Source organism: Meleagris gallopavo, chromosome 3 (genome assembly GCF_905368555.1).
Source record: "Meleagris gallopavo chromosome 3, MGAL_WU_HG_1.1, whole genome shotgun sequence".
NCBI classification, from domain to species: domain Eukaryota; kingdom Metazoa; phylum Chordata; class Aves; order Galliformes; family Phasianidae; genus Meleagris; species Meleagris gallopavo.
Window position 1 is genome coordinate 9963326 of NC_139406.1, and position 17189 is coordinate 9980514.

The 17189-nt window shown below is 39.6% G+C and overlaps 2 protein-coding genes across 7 annotated transcripts in view; one reads left to right on the forward strand and one right to left on the reverse strand.

Annotated features, from left to right (window-relative positions):
• The window catches only part of LOC146544596 (uncharacterized), a 43844-nt gene that overhangs the window by 21774 nt on the left and 4881 nt on the right, over positions 1-17189 (reverse strand). For 2 of the 6 annotated variants that reach the window (XM_085220212.1, XM_085220208.1), the window contains exons 2-3: positions 15071-15188; positions 8383-8461 (exon numbers count right to left, since the gene is read on the reverse strand). In XM_085220212.1, coding sequence (XP_085076338.1) covers positions 8383-8432 — 50 coding nt within the window. In that variant the 5' untranslated portion in view covers positions 8433-8461; positions 15071-15188. Of the gene's footprint in view, positions 1-8286; positions 8942-8967; positions 9102-15070; positions 15189-17189 lie in introns of those variants that run through there. The other 4 variants (XM_085220213.1, XM_085220209.1, XM_085220210.1 and 1 more) reach the window with 3 other exon arrangements.
• The window catches only part of ELOVL2 (ELOVL fatty acid elongase 2), a 39394-nt gene that overhangs the window by 17295 nt on the left and 4910 nt on the right, over positions 1-17189 (forward strand). The window contains exons 2-5 of the mRNA XM_085220207.1: positions 2831-2894; positions 8249-8436; positions 15680-15757; positions 16655-16826. Of these exons, the coding sequence (XP_085076333.1) occupies positions 2831-2894; positions 8249-8436; positions 15680-15757; positions 16655-16826 (502 nt within the window). The remainder of the gene's footprint in view (positions 1-2830; positions 2895-8248; positions 8437-15679; positions 15758-16654; positions 16827-17189) is intronic.

Genomic DNA, 17189 nt, shown 5'->3' on the forward strand with positions numbered 1-17189 from the left:
TGTCTGTAATAGTATTTTACGTATTCTAAGAACACTTTGAATAGAAGTTCATCATTCCAGCTTAGGAAAGACTAGTGTTGCTGTCTCTGAACATGAAGAAGCCCTTAATTTTAGAATATCAAACTTTAGAGTTTTCCTGGTTATGAAGATCCCATGTCCGGGGTCAAATTCTCCTTCCAAAGGCTTTGCAGCTGCAGCTATGAGGCCCTAGGACCTGTGGTGCATTCCCTAGCCTGTTGTCCATTCCTGTTCTTGCACTTAAGTCTTTCTCAAAGGATCAAAAAAGTTAGTCACTTATTCCCTTTTCTGATGCAAAAATATTGAAACTCATAAGGAATGTTTATTGTTGCACGATCATCTCTGGCTTTATTTTCCCTCTCCATCTTTCCACCTGGGGGATTTGATTTGCTTAACTAACCTAATGTCTTTTTTTCAGGTGTAGGTAAACAGGTCTTCAACTGATCTATCCTAAATCCTGCCAAACTGCCACTATTGCCAATGCCCAGAGCCATGCCCTGGGAAATCACGAAACACATATTAATCTTCAGCCTTGCAGCTCGAATTCCTTCATTGATAAAGGCCATTATAGTGAATTGCCAGAGAGAAGTATGTTCTCTGAGCGTGTAGTTTTGTGCAGATTAATTTTATTTGCTTGTCTTTAAAAATACAGTAGATCATGTTGAGCAAGCCATTTTCATCTAACCTGTCTAGAGGCACTGTTAAGGACATGTTCTAAAGGCCTGAAATATAGTCTGGTCTTCTGTAGAGAGGCTAACATAAAAGTGACAGACCACTCACACAAAACCGTCTACATTTTTTTACCCCAAATCTGTAGTGCTATATAAACAAAAGTATTGTCTTTAACAACTTTTAAATCCATGACAGCCAAACAAATGTGTTTTTCATTTTTCTTCCCAAAATCTAAAATAAGCTGTGAGAGAATAAAAAGGGAAGCAAATGCTGGGAGACTTTTAAGAAGTACACTTGTTTATTCTGATGGGCCTCCTAGGAACATTTCAAATTATCTGTGAAAAGCCAGCCAGACACTGAATCGATCCAGGTCTAATGAGGGTAGATTGGAGCAAAGCTGAAAGCTGGTCCAAGTCCCCACTGGGTCATTTCAGCACACACATAAGAGGTAGATTTAGCTTTCAACTGCTTCAGCTCTTCTACGTGCTGTCTGTTCATCCTAGTCAGGCATAAGAGGAAAAAACATCAGAAGCTAGAACAGTGAAATCAGTAACCTATGCAAAAAGCAGTCCTGGTGTTATGGATCCAGGCTGGATGTGGCTCTGGGCTGCCTGGTCTGGTGGTTGGCGACCCTGTCCGTGGCAGGGGGGTTGAAACTAGATGATCATCACGGTCCTTTTCAACCCAGGCCATTCTATGATTCTATGTGATTCTGTGATCATGTAGGCCTTAATTCTGCTCTTCCTTATTAATGATAATTCTACAAATCTCATTCCTCCATTGAATTGGTTGAAGAGGTTAGTCTCTAATTTGCATTTAGAAGTGGCCTAAAGTAGATTTGATAAATATCTATATCTATCTATATATATAATAATTAGTTTTTTCAGAAATAATTGGAAAGGAGAGAAAAACAATATACCTTTGTTTTGGGTGGTGATGGTGTTTCTTTCTAAATTAAGGTAAGCACAACAGCATCTTGCAGAAATCAAGCATTTCAGCCTGGGATGCTACTAAACCTCTCACTCCCTGAAAAGTCTTAGCTGTACTCATGTATTTGCAGAAAAGCTGTTCACTTTGGACATTCTGAGAACCAAAACTTAAGAAGGGAGGAAACACAAGAGGAGTGCCAAGATTTTCTTCCTGCCCAGACCAGAACCCAGCACCTGGACCTGCCAGCATGCAAATGTCGATCTTTAAGAATCAGATCTGCTAATGATGGCTGCATCCTAAGCCACCATGGAGATACTGTATTATAGGATATTCCAGAGTTAGAAGAGACCTACAGTGACCATTGAGTCCAACTCCTGGCTCCAAAATTAAACCACGTTTTTCTGAGAGCGTTATCCAAACACTTCTTGAACTTTGGCACTTGGGGCCATGACCACTGCCCTGGGCAGCCTGTTCTATGCCTACCGAGGGAAAGACTGTAGTCATCAAAGCTTAGCTCCCTACTCAGTCACCAACAGCCACAAATGTTGAAGCCTGCCAGCTCAGGTGACACATCTTTAGTGACTTCATAAAACAATCAGTGAAATAGCCCTCCTCTTCCTGCTTCCTCTGCCTGCCTCCCCTCCATATCCTAACCTTCATCACTAGAGATCTGATATGTCCTCCAATTTTTCTTCAGGAACCCGGTACCTCATTTAGAGAAATCTTGGTTTGCTCAACAGAAAGCTTTCCTTCTTTATGAGTAAAGCATCAGCGTATTCAGGTCATGCCCTGTTGCTAGTCTGGGAACAACTACGCAGCGTTGTGAAGTTTACCAAAGGAGTTGCCAGTGATTTCATTTGTGGAAGCAAAATAGAAGCAAAACAAAACAAAAGAAAAAAAAAAAAGGAGAATATTTACAAGAGAGAAAACAACATCCATCACAGATGCTGTGATGATTGTTGTTCATTTGTAAACCTCACTTCCAACATGGTTTCCAGCAGTGAAGCCTCTATTGTCATCTACACAACAATCTGCCCTCATTTCATCTTTAAAGAGGTTTGGGTTTTTTTTCCAGGAAACATGATGTATTATACCCTGGAAATACGTGAGCTCTTTGCCAAGTTATTGCTTGCTTAATCGTATTGTCCATGTGAGCCATAAGATGTTTCTATCCTATATCCTTATTTTTTATGTATTTATTTATTTTTAGGAGCACCTGAAAGCTTTTGACCAGGAAGTAAATGCATTTGTGGACTACATGTTTGGACCTCGAGGTAAGCTGCTCCATCTACAGTCCTTTTGGGAAACCTTGCCCATCCAGATTATCACTCAAATATTCTAATAGTTAGAAACACTCAACAGCCAACATTTTCTCTGAATAGTCTGTAATTGGAAAATATGAACTAGGCAGAATCGTGAAATATTCCTAGGCAGGAACATAACACTGTTGTAGGAATTCTGTTCAAAGCTCTGCATTTATAGAAAGCCAATTCATTTCTTGTTTTGATTGTTTGACGTATTATCTGTTACACAAATTAAAACCAGTCACATCATGCTGCAGATGAAAAAAGAAATGAAACATTTTTTTCAATCTTACAAATATCACAATTTTTAGAGTCCTTTGTTTCTGAAAATATAATAAGATTTCAGCTTTACATCTCAGTATAAACTAAAAAAATAAAAATTTTGATTTTTCTGAAAGTAGAAGTATTATCAATATAGAATATTATCAAAAATAATGTTCTTGGGGGACCGACACTCAATAATCTAGGCATTGTTTGGCCCATCTACCAAACAAACAGCATAGTTCAGAAGGCACTTTTAGCACTTTGCAGGATCACATCCACAATTTCAATAACCTGAAAGATGGTGTGAAAGAACAGGTTCATCTTTTGATGCTGAGAATAACTTGAATTACTGTAGTGCTTGTTTAGCAGAACTTGGAGGTGCCTAGTGCTCTATTAGGACTGAAACAGGTAATAGCTGTAACAACAGTTAGAGCCAGGGACAAAAATACTGAAGTAGGAAGTAAAAGAAAGAGAAGGGCTACTGCAAGGTGAGGATGGAAGTGTCAAAAATCAGGATTAAGATTAGAACGGGGCCAAGCAACTAAAATAAAAAGCAAGAGAAGAGTTTAGACAGCAGACCCAGCCTTCAGGGAAGAGTCTTGTGAGGCTATCTTGCTGCTGGTAGGCCTGGTTTTCAGGGTGCCCAATTTCAGGAACAGCGTTTAAAGCCAAAATTGTTGCTGGTGGGGATGGATGATATGCTCTCATTTTGTTGCAGTAGTATTCTCTAAACTGCAGAAACAGTTCTTGCTTATTTAGGAGAAGGGAAAGAAAACTGTGACATTATTAAAACCAATAAATTCTCTTTTTTTTTTTTTTTTTTTTTTTGCTGTCTGGCTGAGTACAAAATGTTTTCTATCCCTTCTGCTGTAGATGCGAAGCTTGAAAGAAAGCTTTCTAGTGAATAAACAACAGCTTGGGAACTGCAGCAGAAGTAATTAAACAAACTCATTCTATCTGTCTTAATTAACAGCCTCTACAGTAATGTATTTTAATATTATCAAAAACCAAAACCTGATTATTAGCATAAAAGTACTGTTGTTTTTTTGTTTTTGTTTTTTAATGGGAGTGGAGTTCTCCACCACTTCTCTTTCCTCATTGGTTCTGAATAAGTTTTTTTGAAGGGGCAAGTTGTAGTCAATCCAACACAGATCCAACATAGATCTCTCTGGATTTTTACAAAGCACTTCAGTTGTGTACTATCTGTAATTCTTGCCAAGTACATCACCATCCCTCTCCAGACATAAATGCTGAAGATAGCATTGGTTTCTCCATGCCTCTTCACCATGCTCTTTTATTTAGAATTGGTTGTATAATGATGCTGCATCATACATTTCATGAGTAAGAAAGCTTTCTCCAATATGTTTACACCTATAAATAATTCACAGTCATACGCAAACTGTTTTAAATTGGATAGAATGGCCCCACAAACAAAAATCTAATGAATTCTTGTGAGAGTTTTCCCATTTGTCTAAAACCGACAAATTATCCCCCTTCTTTATCTGCATGAGTTTTCATATACTGTACCCACTTCATTCAGCAACAAGATAGCTTAAAAATAAACATCAGTGCTCTATTCTTTTCAAGTCAATCCCATATTCGTGGTCTATATTTTCGGTAGCAACTCTTGAAATAGGAGAATCACTACACTGGCTATAGTTGTCATTACTTGATGCCAAATCAGGGACAAAACCAGGCATGAGTTCCTGGAGGCAATCTCTGCTCACAGTTGTAGTTACCAGATTAACACAAACTGCAGTACTGCACAATTAGAACAAGGGGTGTGCTGTTAAAGATACAAATTTGATTGAGATGAAGTTCTCTTTTGTGCTTGTGCTCTTCACTGCCAGCTGGACTTGGTACGCAGATTTAGATCAAATTTACATTTGACCTTACAGACCAAGTCCTTTGGATCAGGGAACAGAAGATGCATACATACTTATCAGTTGCATCTCTTGATAAGAAGTGGTCTTACAAATTGATTTTTGTCCATGTTACCCTGGTTAGGTTATCTATACAGAGGACAAAATGATTAAGAGTAAAAAAATACATATTGTTCTGGAAAAAAAAAAAAAAAAAACTTTTTTCAGGGCCTTCATGCTCTACTGATATTATTTAGCGTTATACAAAGCAACACTGAGTTGTAGGACCCAAATCTAGTTAATGGGCTGCTTTTTTAATCTGTCAAAGAAGCAGAACAATAGATATATTTTAACAAAGTTATGGTTAAAGTAGTAGGCGCTTTCTCTACTCAGTTGAATATAAACAGTAGTAAAGCATTGCTACAGAACCATCTACCCTCAGGATCTGAAAAGATGTGAATCTACTCATACAAAAGCTGGCCAAAACTATGCAGTGACCTCAATCAAAACGTTTCTAAGCCTCACTGATAAAAGACTGATAGGTTTAAAGAGCCTGGGAGGCTTGCCACTCATTTCAAAGGAGCCAAGATTTCGCCCCAAAAGTCTGGCACATCGTGGCCAGTGACTGTGAATGAGCTTATTCACAGAACAGCCAGCTTGGGTGCGCCTGCTCCTACTTGTGTTGTCGTCCAGCACTTTCACACTGTGGTTTTATTCACTGCAGCAGTCTCAAATTCAGATGCTGTATGGGTTCAACAGTGTAAAAATAATGCTTCCTCTCATTGACGCTGTATTGCTTGAACACAGGATAACCTACTGTCAGTCAATATAAATACTCTACTTTTTTTTTTTTTTTTTTTTTTTTTTTTTTTTTGCTGTCCCACCACTTAAAAAACCTCCCTCTTTTGTGATTCAAGGACATGGAAACAAAACGATCAGGATTCTCTGGCTGCTTTTTACTGATAACCATCTTACCCTTCAAAGTATCAAGGTCAAATAGGAAAACTATCAGTAAGGAAACTGGTTTTAACAATTTCTCTAGACACTTGAAAATGAAACAGGCCATAAACTTATCATGCTGACCTGAACAAACACGAGTAGTTTTGATTTTGTATGGATCAGGCCACATGGTTGCGGCCACTCACTGCAGAGGAAAAACTAGCTTTCTGAGGGCATATTAGGACAGATCTGGCACTGTTTAGTTTAATTTGTATTCTTGTCTCTTCTAATTGCTTTTCCTTGTTGAGCAAACACACTGCTTAGTTATCTGATACCAGTTGGCCTTTGGGCAAACAACCTTTATAAACCAAACGTCGTATCCTCCAACGGGGAGATCCTTCCTAGAGAGCACTCTTGCTGATATAACTGCTTTTTTCATCTTCATTTAGGATACGAGTTAAATAAGTTAAACCCTTTTGCTCCTAAAATATACACTAGATCAACTCTTACACATGCAACCTTTACCAGTCCTCTGACTTCTGTGTCCTGTTTAGTGGCCACATGGGAGCAGAATTACCTTAAAAACATCCATTCCAGAGCTTCCCAAACCTCTTGTCACTTTTGAGAGTGTTGTTGGAAGCATTTTACTCTCACAGTTGGTCACACTGAGGAGACCTTAAATAGACATTGAGACCTGAAGATAGAAAACAGGCTCTCTACGTTGATAACATACGGCAAAGCAAGGCCACCCTTCAGGAAGGATGGTGCTTTGCAATACACGGTTGCGCTTTCGTGTCTGGTTTAGCCATACACCTCTCCTTTACTGGGGAGAGGAGCTGTTTTGGGAGTCCAGAAGGAAAAAACAAAACCAGGAGAGCACTGGACTTCCATGGTAACATGTCTGACTGAAAGGCTTTCCTGCAAAAGAGCTTACATCCTATGTGGAACTTAAATCCAACAGCTGAGAGTGACGGCCACTGCAATGGAAGTGAGGTAGGAAGTAGAGCTCGCTAAGTGGAGACTAATAAGCAAGAAAGCAAGCCACGTTCATAAGCATTTAAAATGTCACTTTACTTATACTTCTGCAAATGCATTTCTGAAGAAAGAATAGCCAGACAGAAAACAAAGCAGAACAATGGAGTGCAACAGTTTTTAAAATATGCAGGCACAGTTGGTGTGTGCATCACCCACTGATCAGTCCTTTCTGAATTTACCACAGGCTGAAAATACATATCTCTTCGTGCATTGTAAACACTTGTACTTTAACCTAACACCTTTTAATTAACATAACGTCAGTGTTTTTATAAAGCATACTGAATTTTAAACAGTTTCTGAGAGCAGAAAGAACTGCACAATAACTTCTCTCTGACTGACTTCTTCACATACAGATTTAGAATAGCTTTTTTGAAAAACCATGATGCCCCTTGTTATTTCCTTAGATAAGTGTCCAAAGAATATTGTTGTGATGAATTAACTTTAAATTTTGCTCCATTTTGGAAAAAAATAAATAAATAGAAAAAAAGAAAATTCTATTTCTTATGACATCCAGTTGCTCATAGGGCAACAGAACAGTTCCTGCATTGCAGGATTAGGCTTTGCTCATACACACTGAACTATCTGATTACTGTCAATGAGATTACTTGTGTGAATAAGGCAAGCAGGATTTGACCTTAATATTGCATTTCAGAATCAGGCAAATGGAACAGAAACCACGAGAAAGCAAGCTTTTACGTTACTAAATATCTTTGATAACCATCAAAGTAATCATTTGCGATTTCTTTTTTAAATGCAATGTTTTTGGAAAAAACTTAGTAGAAATGTTTTCTAGCAAAAGTTGTTTTACTTACTTTCGTATGGACATAAATGCAAGATTAATGTGTGAATTGACAACCTTTCATGCATACTTCATATTTAATACTATCTTCAAGCTGTCTGTCCATTAACAGGACAAGGTATGGTTTAATTAAATATTAACACATTAATAAAAGGCATACAGAATTATTTTCTTCTTTTCATTTTCTCATTCTTGTTAAAATGAGGAGGTGAAAGCAACCTTAGGTTGCTATGGAATTTTTTTTTGTGGCTTTCACCACATTCTCTGAACTAGCATGCCACACAGGGGAGGAAATAGCAGTAGATGGCTCTTAAGGTGAGCAGAGCATGGCAGATCCACTCTCAGGCTTTTCACAGTACGACCTGCCATATTTTAGCAGTATTTTACTATAACATTAATTGCTTCCTGCATGCATTTGTTTTCAGATTCCAGAGTTAGAGGATGGCTCCTTTTGGATTCTTACCTTCCCACCTTTTTCCTCACTGTTGCGTACCTGCTGTGCATATGGCTGGGCAACAAGTTCATGAAGAATAGGCAGCCTTTCTCTCTTAGGGCTCACCTCATTGTATATAACCTTGGGATTACGCTGCTCTCCTTGTACATGCTCATAGAGGTAAGTGTTCTTCATTGCAGCACAGCTGACAAACATGAGAAACATACACTTTTTAGCAAAAAAAATCTTAGAAGTATAATTTTACAAGGAAATTTGATATCAACAGCAAAGTAAATTTTACATCAAGCTCATAGCAATTGGGCAGACTTGCAGAGTGCCTCCTCAAATTAGCTCTCAGCCAGTTTCAGCTGTCCTTTCTGAGCTCCAGTCCATCCCTGGAGACAACTAATCACTGCCAGGGCAACATTTACAAGTTTGGATTTGAATCTAAGCAGTTGCTCAGCTAAAACATGCCCACACCTCATTGTTTTGCACACAAGTACGCTCAAGAATTGTTTTTCATTTGCATGACTGTTGATGGAATTATTGTTTTGTACAAGTGCCCATATTTAAATGTTTACTGATTTACATGAGTGTTAGTACTGATTTATGATATTGGCAATTCAATGGTATTTTTCTGCTGTCCTGACTAAAAAGCTTCCATCGTGGCCAGATAGCAGAAACGTTAAACATCAGACAGATGATAAATACCTGCCACTTCAGCCAAGAGCAAGTGCTCTGGGGACTTGGAGGCTGAACGTGGTCTCACATTATTTTCTGAGTGTTTATCAGGAAGGAACATTGCTCACAGAAATCAGGATCAGAAGAGAGCTATGAAACAAACACTAGAAGACAAAAAAAAAAAAAACAAAACCACTAAAACATTTTTTGACTTGGCAAAAAAATGACTCAGGGCATGAGAAACCTAGACTGAAGGATCTGCTTGATGTCAGTGTGATCTGTAGAGGTGTGAGCTGACACCACACACTCTTGCCTGTGCAGCTCTCTCAGCACTTCTTGCTTCATGGGCTCTCAACTACACAGCAGTTTCCATGAGAAAAACCAAGACTGTTCTTTTAGCTGGACAAGAAACTGTGCCTCACTCAGAGGCCAAACAGGACCCTAAAAGTTTTCAAGTTTTAAATTAATTTGAGCTTAACCCCAGGTGAGTGACCAGGTCAAAAGGCTAAACAGCAATTCAGATTTGTGCGTTTGTGAAGAAGACTGAGAGTTGGAGGTGAAGTGGGACCTCGTGAGCTGGTCCTGGTCAAACTTCTGTCTGACTTCTGGAGTCATTCTGGGTATCTGAGAGCACCGGATGAGGCCCAGAACTAAGGAGAAACAAGCCCAATTATTGCTGGAAGATCTGATGACTTCATACTGATTTTTCTCCAGAATTTACATTAACACTTCAGCGTTTAAATCTCTATACAGATTATCTATACAGATATCTGTCTTTAGTAGCCAAACTCAATAAAAAGGATTGATTGTACTGAAAAATACTGCTCCCTTATAAGTTGATTCAGCCTGCCACAAGCAAGTGAATAAGAAATTTGCCAAGTTGCAGGTGAATTAAGCAAACTTGTGTTTTGCTACCTTCATATCCTTGTAGGAACTGCATTGATTTGGGTTAGAAGGGATCTTTAAGACCATCTAATTCCACTCCTCTGCGATAGGCAGGATACTTCCCTCTAGACTAGGTTGCTCAAAGCCCCATCCAGCTTGGCCTTAAATGGTTCCAGGGAGGGGACAGGAAGCCGGCTCCCTTCCAGTTGCCTCACTGCCCTTTCCAAGGCTAACTTCACTGCAGATGGTCACTGATTTGCACAAGTCCTCAGACAAGTCCCTTCAGACCTGGTCTCTGTAGCTGGATGCTGCTGACTTGCATCATCCAAACTGAGCCAGGAATGGCTGGCAGTGCTTCCCAGCATCCAGTTCTGCATTTGTCTGGAACCCTGGAACAATGTGGCTGCTTTATTGCAGATATTACAGCTCTGGACTATCGGCCAGGCTGGCTATACATTGCAGGAACCATTCTTTCATAATAGTGTCTCTGTATAGAATAGCCTGTTTCATAGCCTGTTTGCCTGCTGCCTAGTCACAGCTTTTACTGTGAAGGAGCACAGTGGATGTTGAGACTTGCAGACCTGCTCAAGGAGCTTGAACGTCCCTTCTGAAGGGAAACAGGAAAAATCATAGAATTGTTTGAGCTGGAAGGGACCTGTAATGACCTGTAAAGATCCAACTCCCCTACAGTGATCAGGGATACCTACAGCTACATCAGGCTGTTCAGAGCTCCATCCAGCCTGACTTTGAATAACTTTAGAGATGGGGCATCCACCACCTCTAAGGGCAATCTGTTCCAGTACTTCGCTAAACAGGAGGGCAGAAATCTTCAGTAGTAAGGGTATAGTGACTCCACATTTCAAAACACCTCATTTCCAAAGCCTCTCTCTGGCTCCTACTCCCTCTGTCTTAAATGGAAGGTAAGCTCTTTAAGACAGGAGTTGCCTATATTTAGAGCCTTCTCCACAGTAGTTTATGTAAACGCAGCTGATCTCTCCAGTGAGTATGATTCAGGATTAATTCTTAATTAGAGAGATCTATAACAATGGCCTTGTTCCTCCATCCTCCCACTTCACCTCCAACTCTGACCTCTGTAACAGAGATAAACCACAAAATAATGAGCTCTGTTATAAAGATGAATAACAAATTGTTCTACTTCTCTTCTTGGTTTTGTTTACAAGATGCCACACATCTTTCTTGTGATAGCTCCAGAATGGAATGGATACTTCTTAGATGTTAAAAGAAAAAGACCTTGTCCATGTTAGGAGTACATCCCAAATGCAGACTGTCCAATATGCTAGCTTTAATAAGAAACATGATAAACCAACTGATGGGGATAGCTGTACTGCAATTCTTCAGCTCTTCGCTGTGCCTAACCTAGTTTCACAGTCCCTTGACTACAGTCAAATCATGCAACCTCAAGGCAGGAAGTCAGAGGTTGTAGCAAAAGCTCTTAACAAAATGTTTTTAAATCTTCAAAGGCAGAATTTCCACTTCTGATCCAGCAGCTTTCTGCATCACACCATGGGCATGAGGTATCTCAGGGCCAATTTTAGCTCCATTAATTGTGAGTCCAACCAATCCCTCAAGTTCTCAAGGCGTACCATGCATGAAACAACTACTGTCATTTTGATAAAAATCAAAACCTTTAGCAATTTCACTGAATCAAGAATATGCCTATCCTCTACACAAATCTATGCTTAATACCGCAAAGGTGCCAACTATGAAGAGGAAACCAGCTTAATATTAAAAGCAGTCTAGTCTTTATGTATTTTAAAATTAATTCATGGGCAAGTCAGCTCTCAGACCACACTCCATGGACCTGCAGGTTAAAATCTTCACAATTTTGTTACTGAATTATACCTGGAAACAAGGCAGATAAATGCTGATATCTGAATTGAGAAACTACTCACATGATGTTTCACTCTATCATTAACAGGAAAAGACAATCTCTATCAGTGTCTTAGCTTGCTTTCCCCAGCACTATTGCTACTGTCCTATTTAAATTAAATCTCAGCTAGTTGTCATGCTCCCACCCATCCTTTGTCAATTGGGCACCGAGAAAACCAGGGCTCTGGGACCATCTAGGTCAGATTAAAAGGATCTAGAGAGATGTCATTAGCATATGAGTGGCGTGATATCTCAACTGCCTTTATCCTCAGGTAGATCCACAGATTTACTACAAATCCATAGGAGGTGAGGATTCTAAGCAAGTAACATATCTATGTGAGTAAGCAGGTCTTGCATGTGAGATCTGTCAATCCAGAGCAAAAAGTCAGAGCTGCCTGCTGGGTGCCAAAGGAATAAAGCAGAAATGCACAAGTACTATGAGCCCAGTGCACTAAGCTTCTAGAGAGACCAGAAGAAAATTCTTACACCTTGCGAAATTAGAAAAAAGCATCCTGATTACCTCTATTTTTCATTTTTCCAGGAGCTGAAAGTTCAGTGCACAGTAAGCCTGAAGTTTCTGAGTTTATGACCTGAAAGCAGATCATAAGTACCAAGGTGATGGGAGGATTTCCAGGAGTTTAAGAATTGCATTCTCTTTATTCTCTGAGAGCAGAGAAAGGTCAAAAGCTTAATGTTAGCTTAATTAGGGCCACCATTTTCAGCCCTGCACATTGCAACTGGGATGACATCTCAGTATGATGCCAGGACAACAGAAGGCAAACTGAAATAAAATTATATTTATTTCATTATTATAATGCCTAAAAAGAGAAAGATGTGCTTCCTAACTGTGCAAATGTTAAAAAGTAGACAGATAGAGCTTGAATACTGGAAGATCTGAGGAAAGATTTAAAAAAAAAAAATCATTTTAGATCCCAGTTGTTTTCAATTGTCCTGGAGTTTTGCTACAGAAGTCAACAGGTTAACAAAATGACTTACTTTAAAATTGTAATAAATAATCATTTAGTCCTTCACAAGTTGTCAAGAAGTTAGCAACCATAAATTTAGCAGAGAAACAAGGACTGGTACTTGAGTTGATGGCCTCCTTTGAAGTAATGCTTTTGTTAGGACAAAAAGACCGTAGTAAGCTTAGGGGAGCAAGAAGAAAAGAACAATAAGAGAAATGAGAAGAAATCAGGTATGCTTTCCTATCATCTGGAGAAAAGAAAAAAAAAAAAAAAAAGGAGAAAGTGCAAAATGTGGACAGCAAATGTCACTGAGAAGGTTGCGCAAAGCAGTGAAGCATCAGGACAAAAGTAACTGAGTTTTTTGAACAAGTTAGAATGCAGCTTGGGTAGAATTACATTCCCAGGCATTATTCTACCCTAATCAGAATATTTGTTGGAAGATCTGAGGAGCTGACTTTGCTGCTCTCATTTGCAGTTCTTGCTGGACACATCATCCTCATAGCTCAGGTTTCATTCTCTGAATTCTCCATGTCTCTCCTAATGACCTTCCTGAGCTCTGCATTTAGGTACAACTTTTAGCCAATTTGTTAACCAAGCAGCACTTGATCTCACCTACATTTTCAGATAGGTTTTCGTAGAACATTACTGGAAATCAAGAGCAAAATTTCATATGACGAGGTTTATCACATCATGCAAGGTAGCATACAAAAGCTGTCCAAGGTAGGAGATATAATCCTCCAGTGTGTCACACTGGAACAGGTTGCCCAAGGAGGTTGTGGATGCCCCATCCCTGGAGGCATTCAAGGCCAGGCTGGATGTGGCTCTGGGCAGCCTGGTCTGGTGGTTGGTGACCCTGTACACAGCAGGGGGTTGGAACTGGATGATCGTTGTGGTCCTTTTCAACCCAGGCCATTCTATGATTCTATGAAAGGAGAAAGCATGGGACCACTTATTTCCTCCATTCTGGAATAAGTAGTATCCTACACAGGATAGGAGATGAAGCACGGATTCCAGCTGTACACGTTGCAGGTTGAGATACCAAATGCCATCTACTGTAGTACAGGATTAGCCAACCTTTTCTATTGGTCAAACCTGTTTGATTTTCAGACCTCTAACTAGATGAAAACCTTACCAAAGAGTAGCCAAAAATGTGCTCTTTGCATTTCTATTTTCATTAAAAATATCTCACTTCCATCATAAAGAGGAAAAACAAAATATTTTCATTGTGAAAAACCTTGTAGATTCAGCACCCATTTCATGTTTGACAGGACACCATTACTAACACTGCATCTGGGGAAACTGAGGCCCTGACCAAAAGGCAGAGCTGGGACCAGGCTTCCAGTATCCCTCAGTCCTAAGCTGAACAGTCTAGCCCAAGACACTCACTAGTGGGGTTTATAGTCTTGCCAGACTATAGCTGACTTGAGACCTTCAGGGCACAACAGCAGCTATCTGTTCCACTACAATTCTTGGAGGCCTGTCTAAAAACAGGCAACCTATATTAACATTCTTCAAAAAACTCTATTCACAGATGACTTTACAGTTGAATGTCTTAGCCAGAGAACCCTTCTGAATGGTTTTAGTTATTAAGATAGAATTAATGATAAATTCAGGATGATTAGTGTTATGTTCCACTATTTGCTTACTGCATGAAAGTGCAGTTGCCCAAGTACCACTGCATCATGCCTTCACCTCCACCACATGGGGATGAGGAAACAAATCCGATTTGACATCATGAATCCTTATTCTCTTTATATTTGAGTAGGCGAGTAAAGGTCATTTATTGGTGTAGCTACTGAAATCCATTAAGAAAACTAGAGCAACAGCAAAATATGAAACCACTGCTACTGAACGGGATGTTGCTACTTGGCAGAAATTTTTCATCTTTACCTGATCTTTTTCTTTTTCCATATAACATCAAAAACAATGCACATGTTATTATTTTCAGGATAGATTTACATAGTTTACATAAGAATGTAAAATATTCACAGGAACGTTTTCTAGAGAGATGTTTTCTAGAGAGATAAGTCGAATTTCTAAAGGAAAGAGCTTTCTCATTTCTTTAGTATAACGTCCATTTGCACACTCTTCACATGATAAAAGCATTCAAGGCCAGGCTGGATGTGGCTCTGGGCAGCCTGGTGGTCTGGTGGTTGCAACCCTGCACATAGCAGGGGGGTTGAAACTAGATGATCTTTGAGGTCCTTTTCAACCCAGGCCATTCTATGATTCTATAAACAATACCATCAAGTCTAAAGAACTGTAAGAGCACTCACCATGTGAAAAGGAACACAACTGAGTCAGTAAGAGTAATGCGCTTAATATCCGAGAAACAGAGACCTAGTAACTGAATGCCCTCTGTCTGGTTGCCAGCTTCTCTTCCAGATACGTACCTGGCTCATTTGGTACCTTCCATTAGTGAGCTGCTTTCCTTCTACAGTAGATAGCCAACTTGAAATTGGTCATCTGTCCATTTCTCCACTCAGCACCACATGTACTCTCCCCTTCTTCCTGCATTTAACAACATACAACAGGGAGATATGCTTATAGTATAAGAAAATATTTTTCTTTTTGCACTGCTTTGAATTTACCTTTTGTTTGCTTAGTTGGCAGCCAGGATTTTTCTCAAGGACAGCAAGGGCCTCTCACTAGTAGGTCTGTCAAGCTCTGTTCATACTGCTTCAGGAAACAGTAAAATACTCAGTCACGAGCCTTAGAGTAAGGATCACTACACTAAGTAACAAGAGATATTCATGGATGCCTTGAAGGCTGTAAAGCCAGAGAAATGTACAAGGTGCACTATTTCAGTGCATATTTCCAAAAGAATCTGAAGCCTTTGCAAGAAGATACCAGCAAGTTGTCTGGTCTTCAAGCATCAGTTTACAGAATGAATGGGAACTTACACTACTCTCATGATGTTGTTTTGCTTCAGAACAGCTACAGGGGAAGGGGAGGACTGCCTTGTCTATTTCCAAACATCACTGCTGCGTTTTCTGTTCCAGCTCATCCTTGCCACGTGGGAAGGAGGCTACAACTTGCAGTGCCAGAACCTCCACAGCGCTGGGGAGGCTGACATCCGGGTGAGGACAGACAGCACTCAGCCTCAGCAGCAGTCCTGCTGCAAACAGATGTTCACTTCCTGATTCGGTGCAGATGCATCCTCACTATAGAAAGCATGGCAGGGAGCATTTTTAAAAGCCATACATCAGGACACACATGTACATATATACATACGCACATATGCACTTATGTGTATGATTCTATGTAATATATATATACGCACATACATATAGACAAATGTTTTACATATATTTTTATCCTGACTATTGAGAGTATATGGATCATTTTAAAACCTAGAAGAAAAAAAATCAGTCATCTGTAATGTTGAGCTGTAGATGGAAATGCATTCAAGCCAGACTCTAAACTCTAGAAAACAGATCCCTTTTTGCTGCCTTGGCTCATATCTAATTTCAAACCTTATTTCTGCATCACAGCAAGCCCATGTGTTCAGCCCTGTTGCTTTCCAGATAACATTACAGCTCGAGGGGGGAGAGACTAGATAACCCACGATTTTCTTCAGCCTTCAAAATTTGTGTTTTGGCAAGGAAAATGTCAGTTAAATGCCTTTTCCCATCAAGGAAGAGTAAACAAACACCCTTGAAAGAAAATACATCTTTGATTAAAACAAACAGAATGATTATAAGGCCCTCATTAAAATATGTTTGTAAATTGTAAAAACATTTACAATTGTAAATTGTAAATTTATGTTAGATAATCACATTTAAGAATGATCAGCTCTCTATAAACTGCCTCATTCTTCAAAGAGAAATAAAACTCAAGCCAGAGGTTGTGCTCCTCCTTCAACATGACTTTGATGCCTTTGGAAGAGTTGTGCACCTACTGATGAAGTACAGCAGTATTTAAGCCCTTTTTTGGACAGATACTGATCTCCTGCTGCTTTGTTCTTGCTTTTACAGGTAGCCAAGGTACTATGGTGGTATTATTTTTCTAAAGTAATTGAATTTGCAGACACTATCTTCTTCGTACTGAGGAAGAAAAGCAGCCAGATCACCTTCCTCCACGTGTATCACCATGCCACGATGTTTAACATTTGGTGGTGTGTTCTGAACTGGATACCTTGTGGGCAAAGTAAGTCTCTGTTCAGTCCATCACCTGAGGGATGCACCACCAGCAGCTGGAGGGGAATCACATCACTGTGCAAAGCCAGTGCTTTCCTGTGTTACAGCACAGCATAGTTAGGGTTCACAGCTTGTCATTCAGAATGGCTGAACACGTGCAGATCTCAGTGAAATTAAGAGCAAGGTTAAAAGCTCAGTGCAAAAAAGAAGCTGAATGTTACACCCTAGATTATCCACTTAACTGCCACAACTGCTTGTATTTACATTTCTTCAAACAATTTTTAGACAGGGTAATGAATGATACACAAAGGCTCAGAACTACTACTTGAGTTCTGAGCAGGGCAGCTCTCTCTAGTGGGTACTGTCTTATACT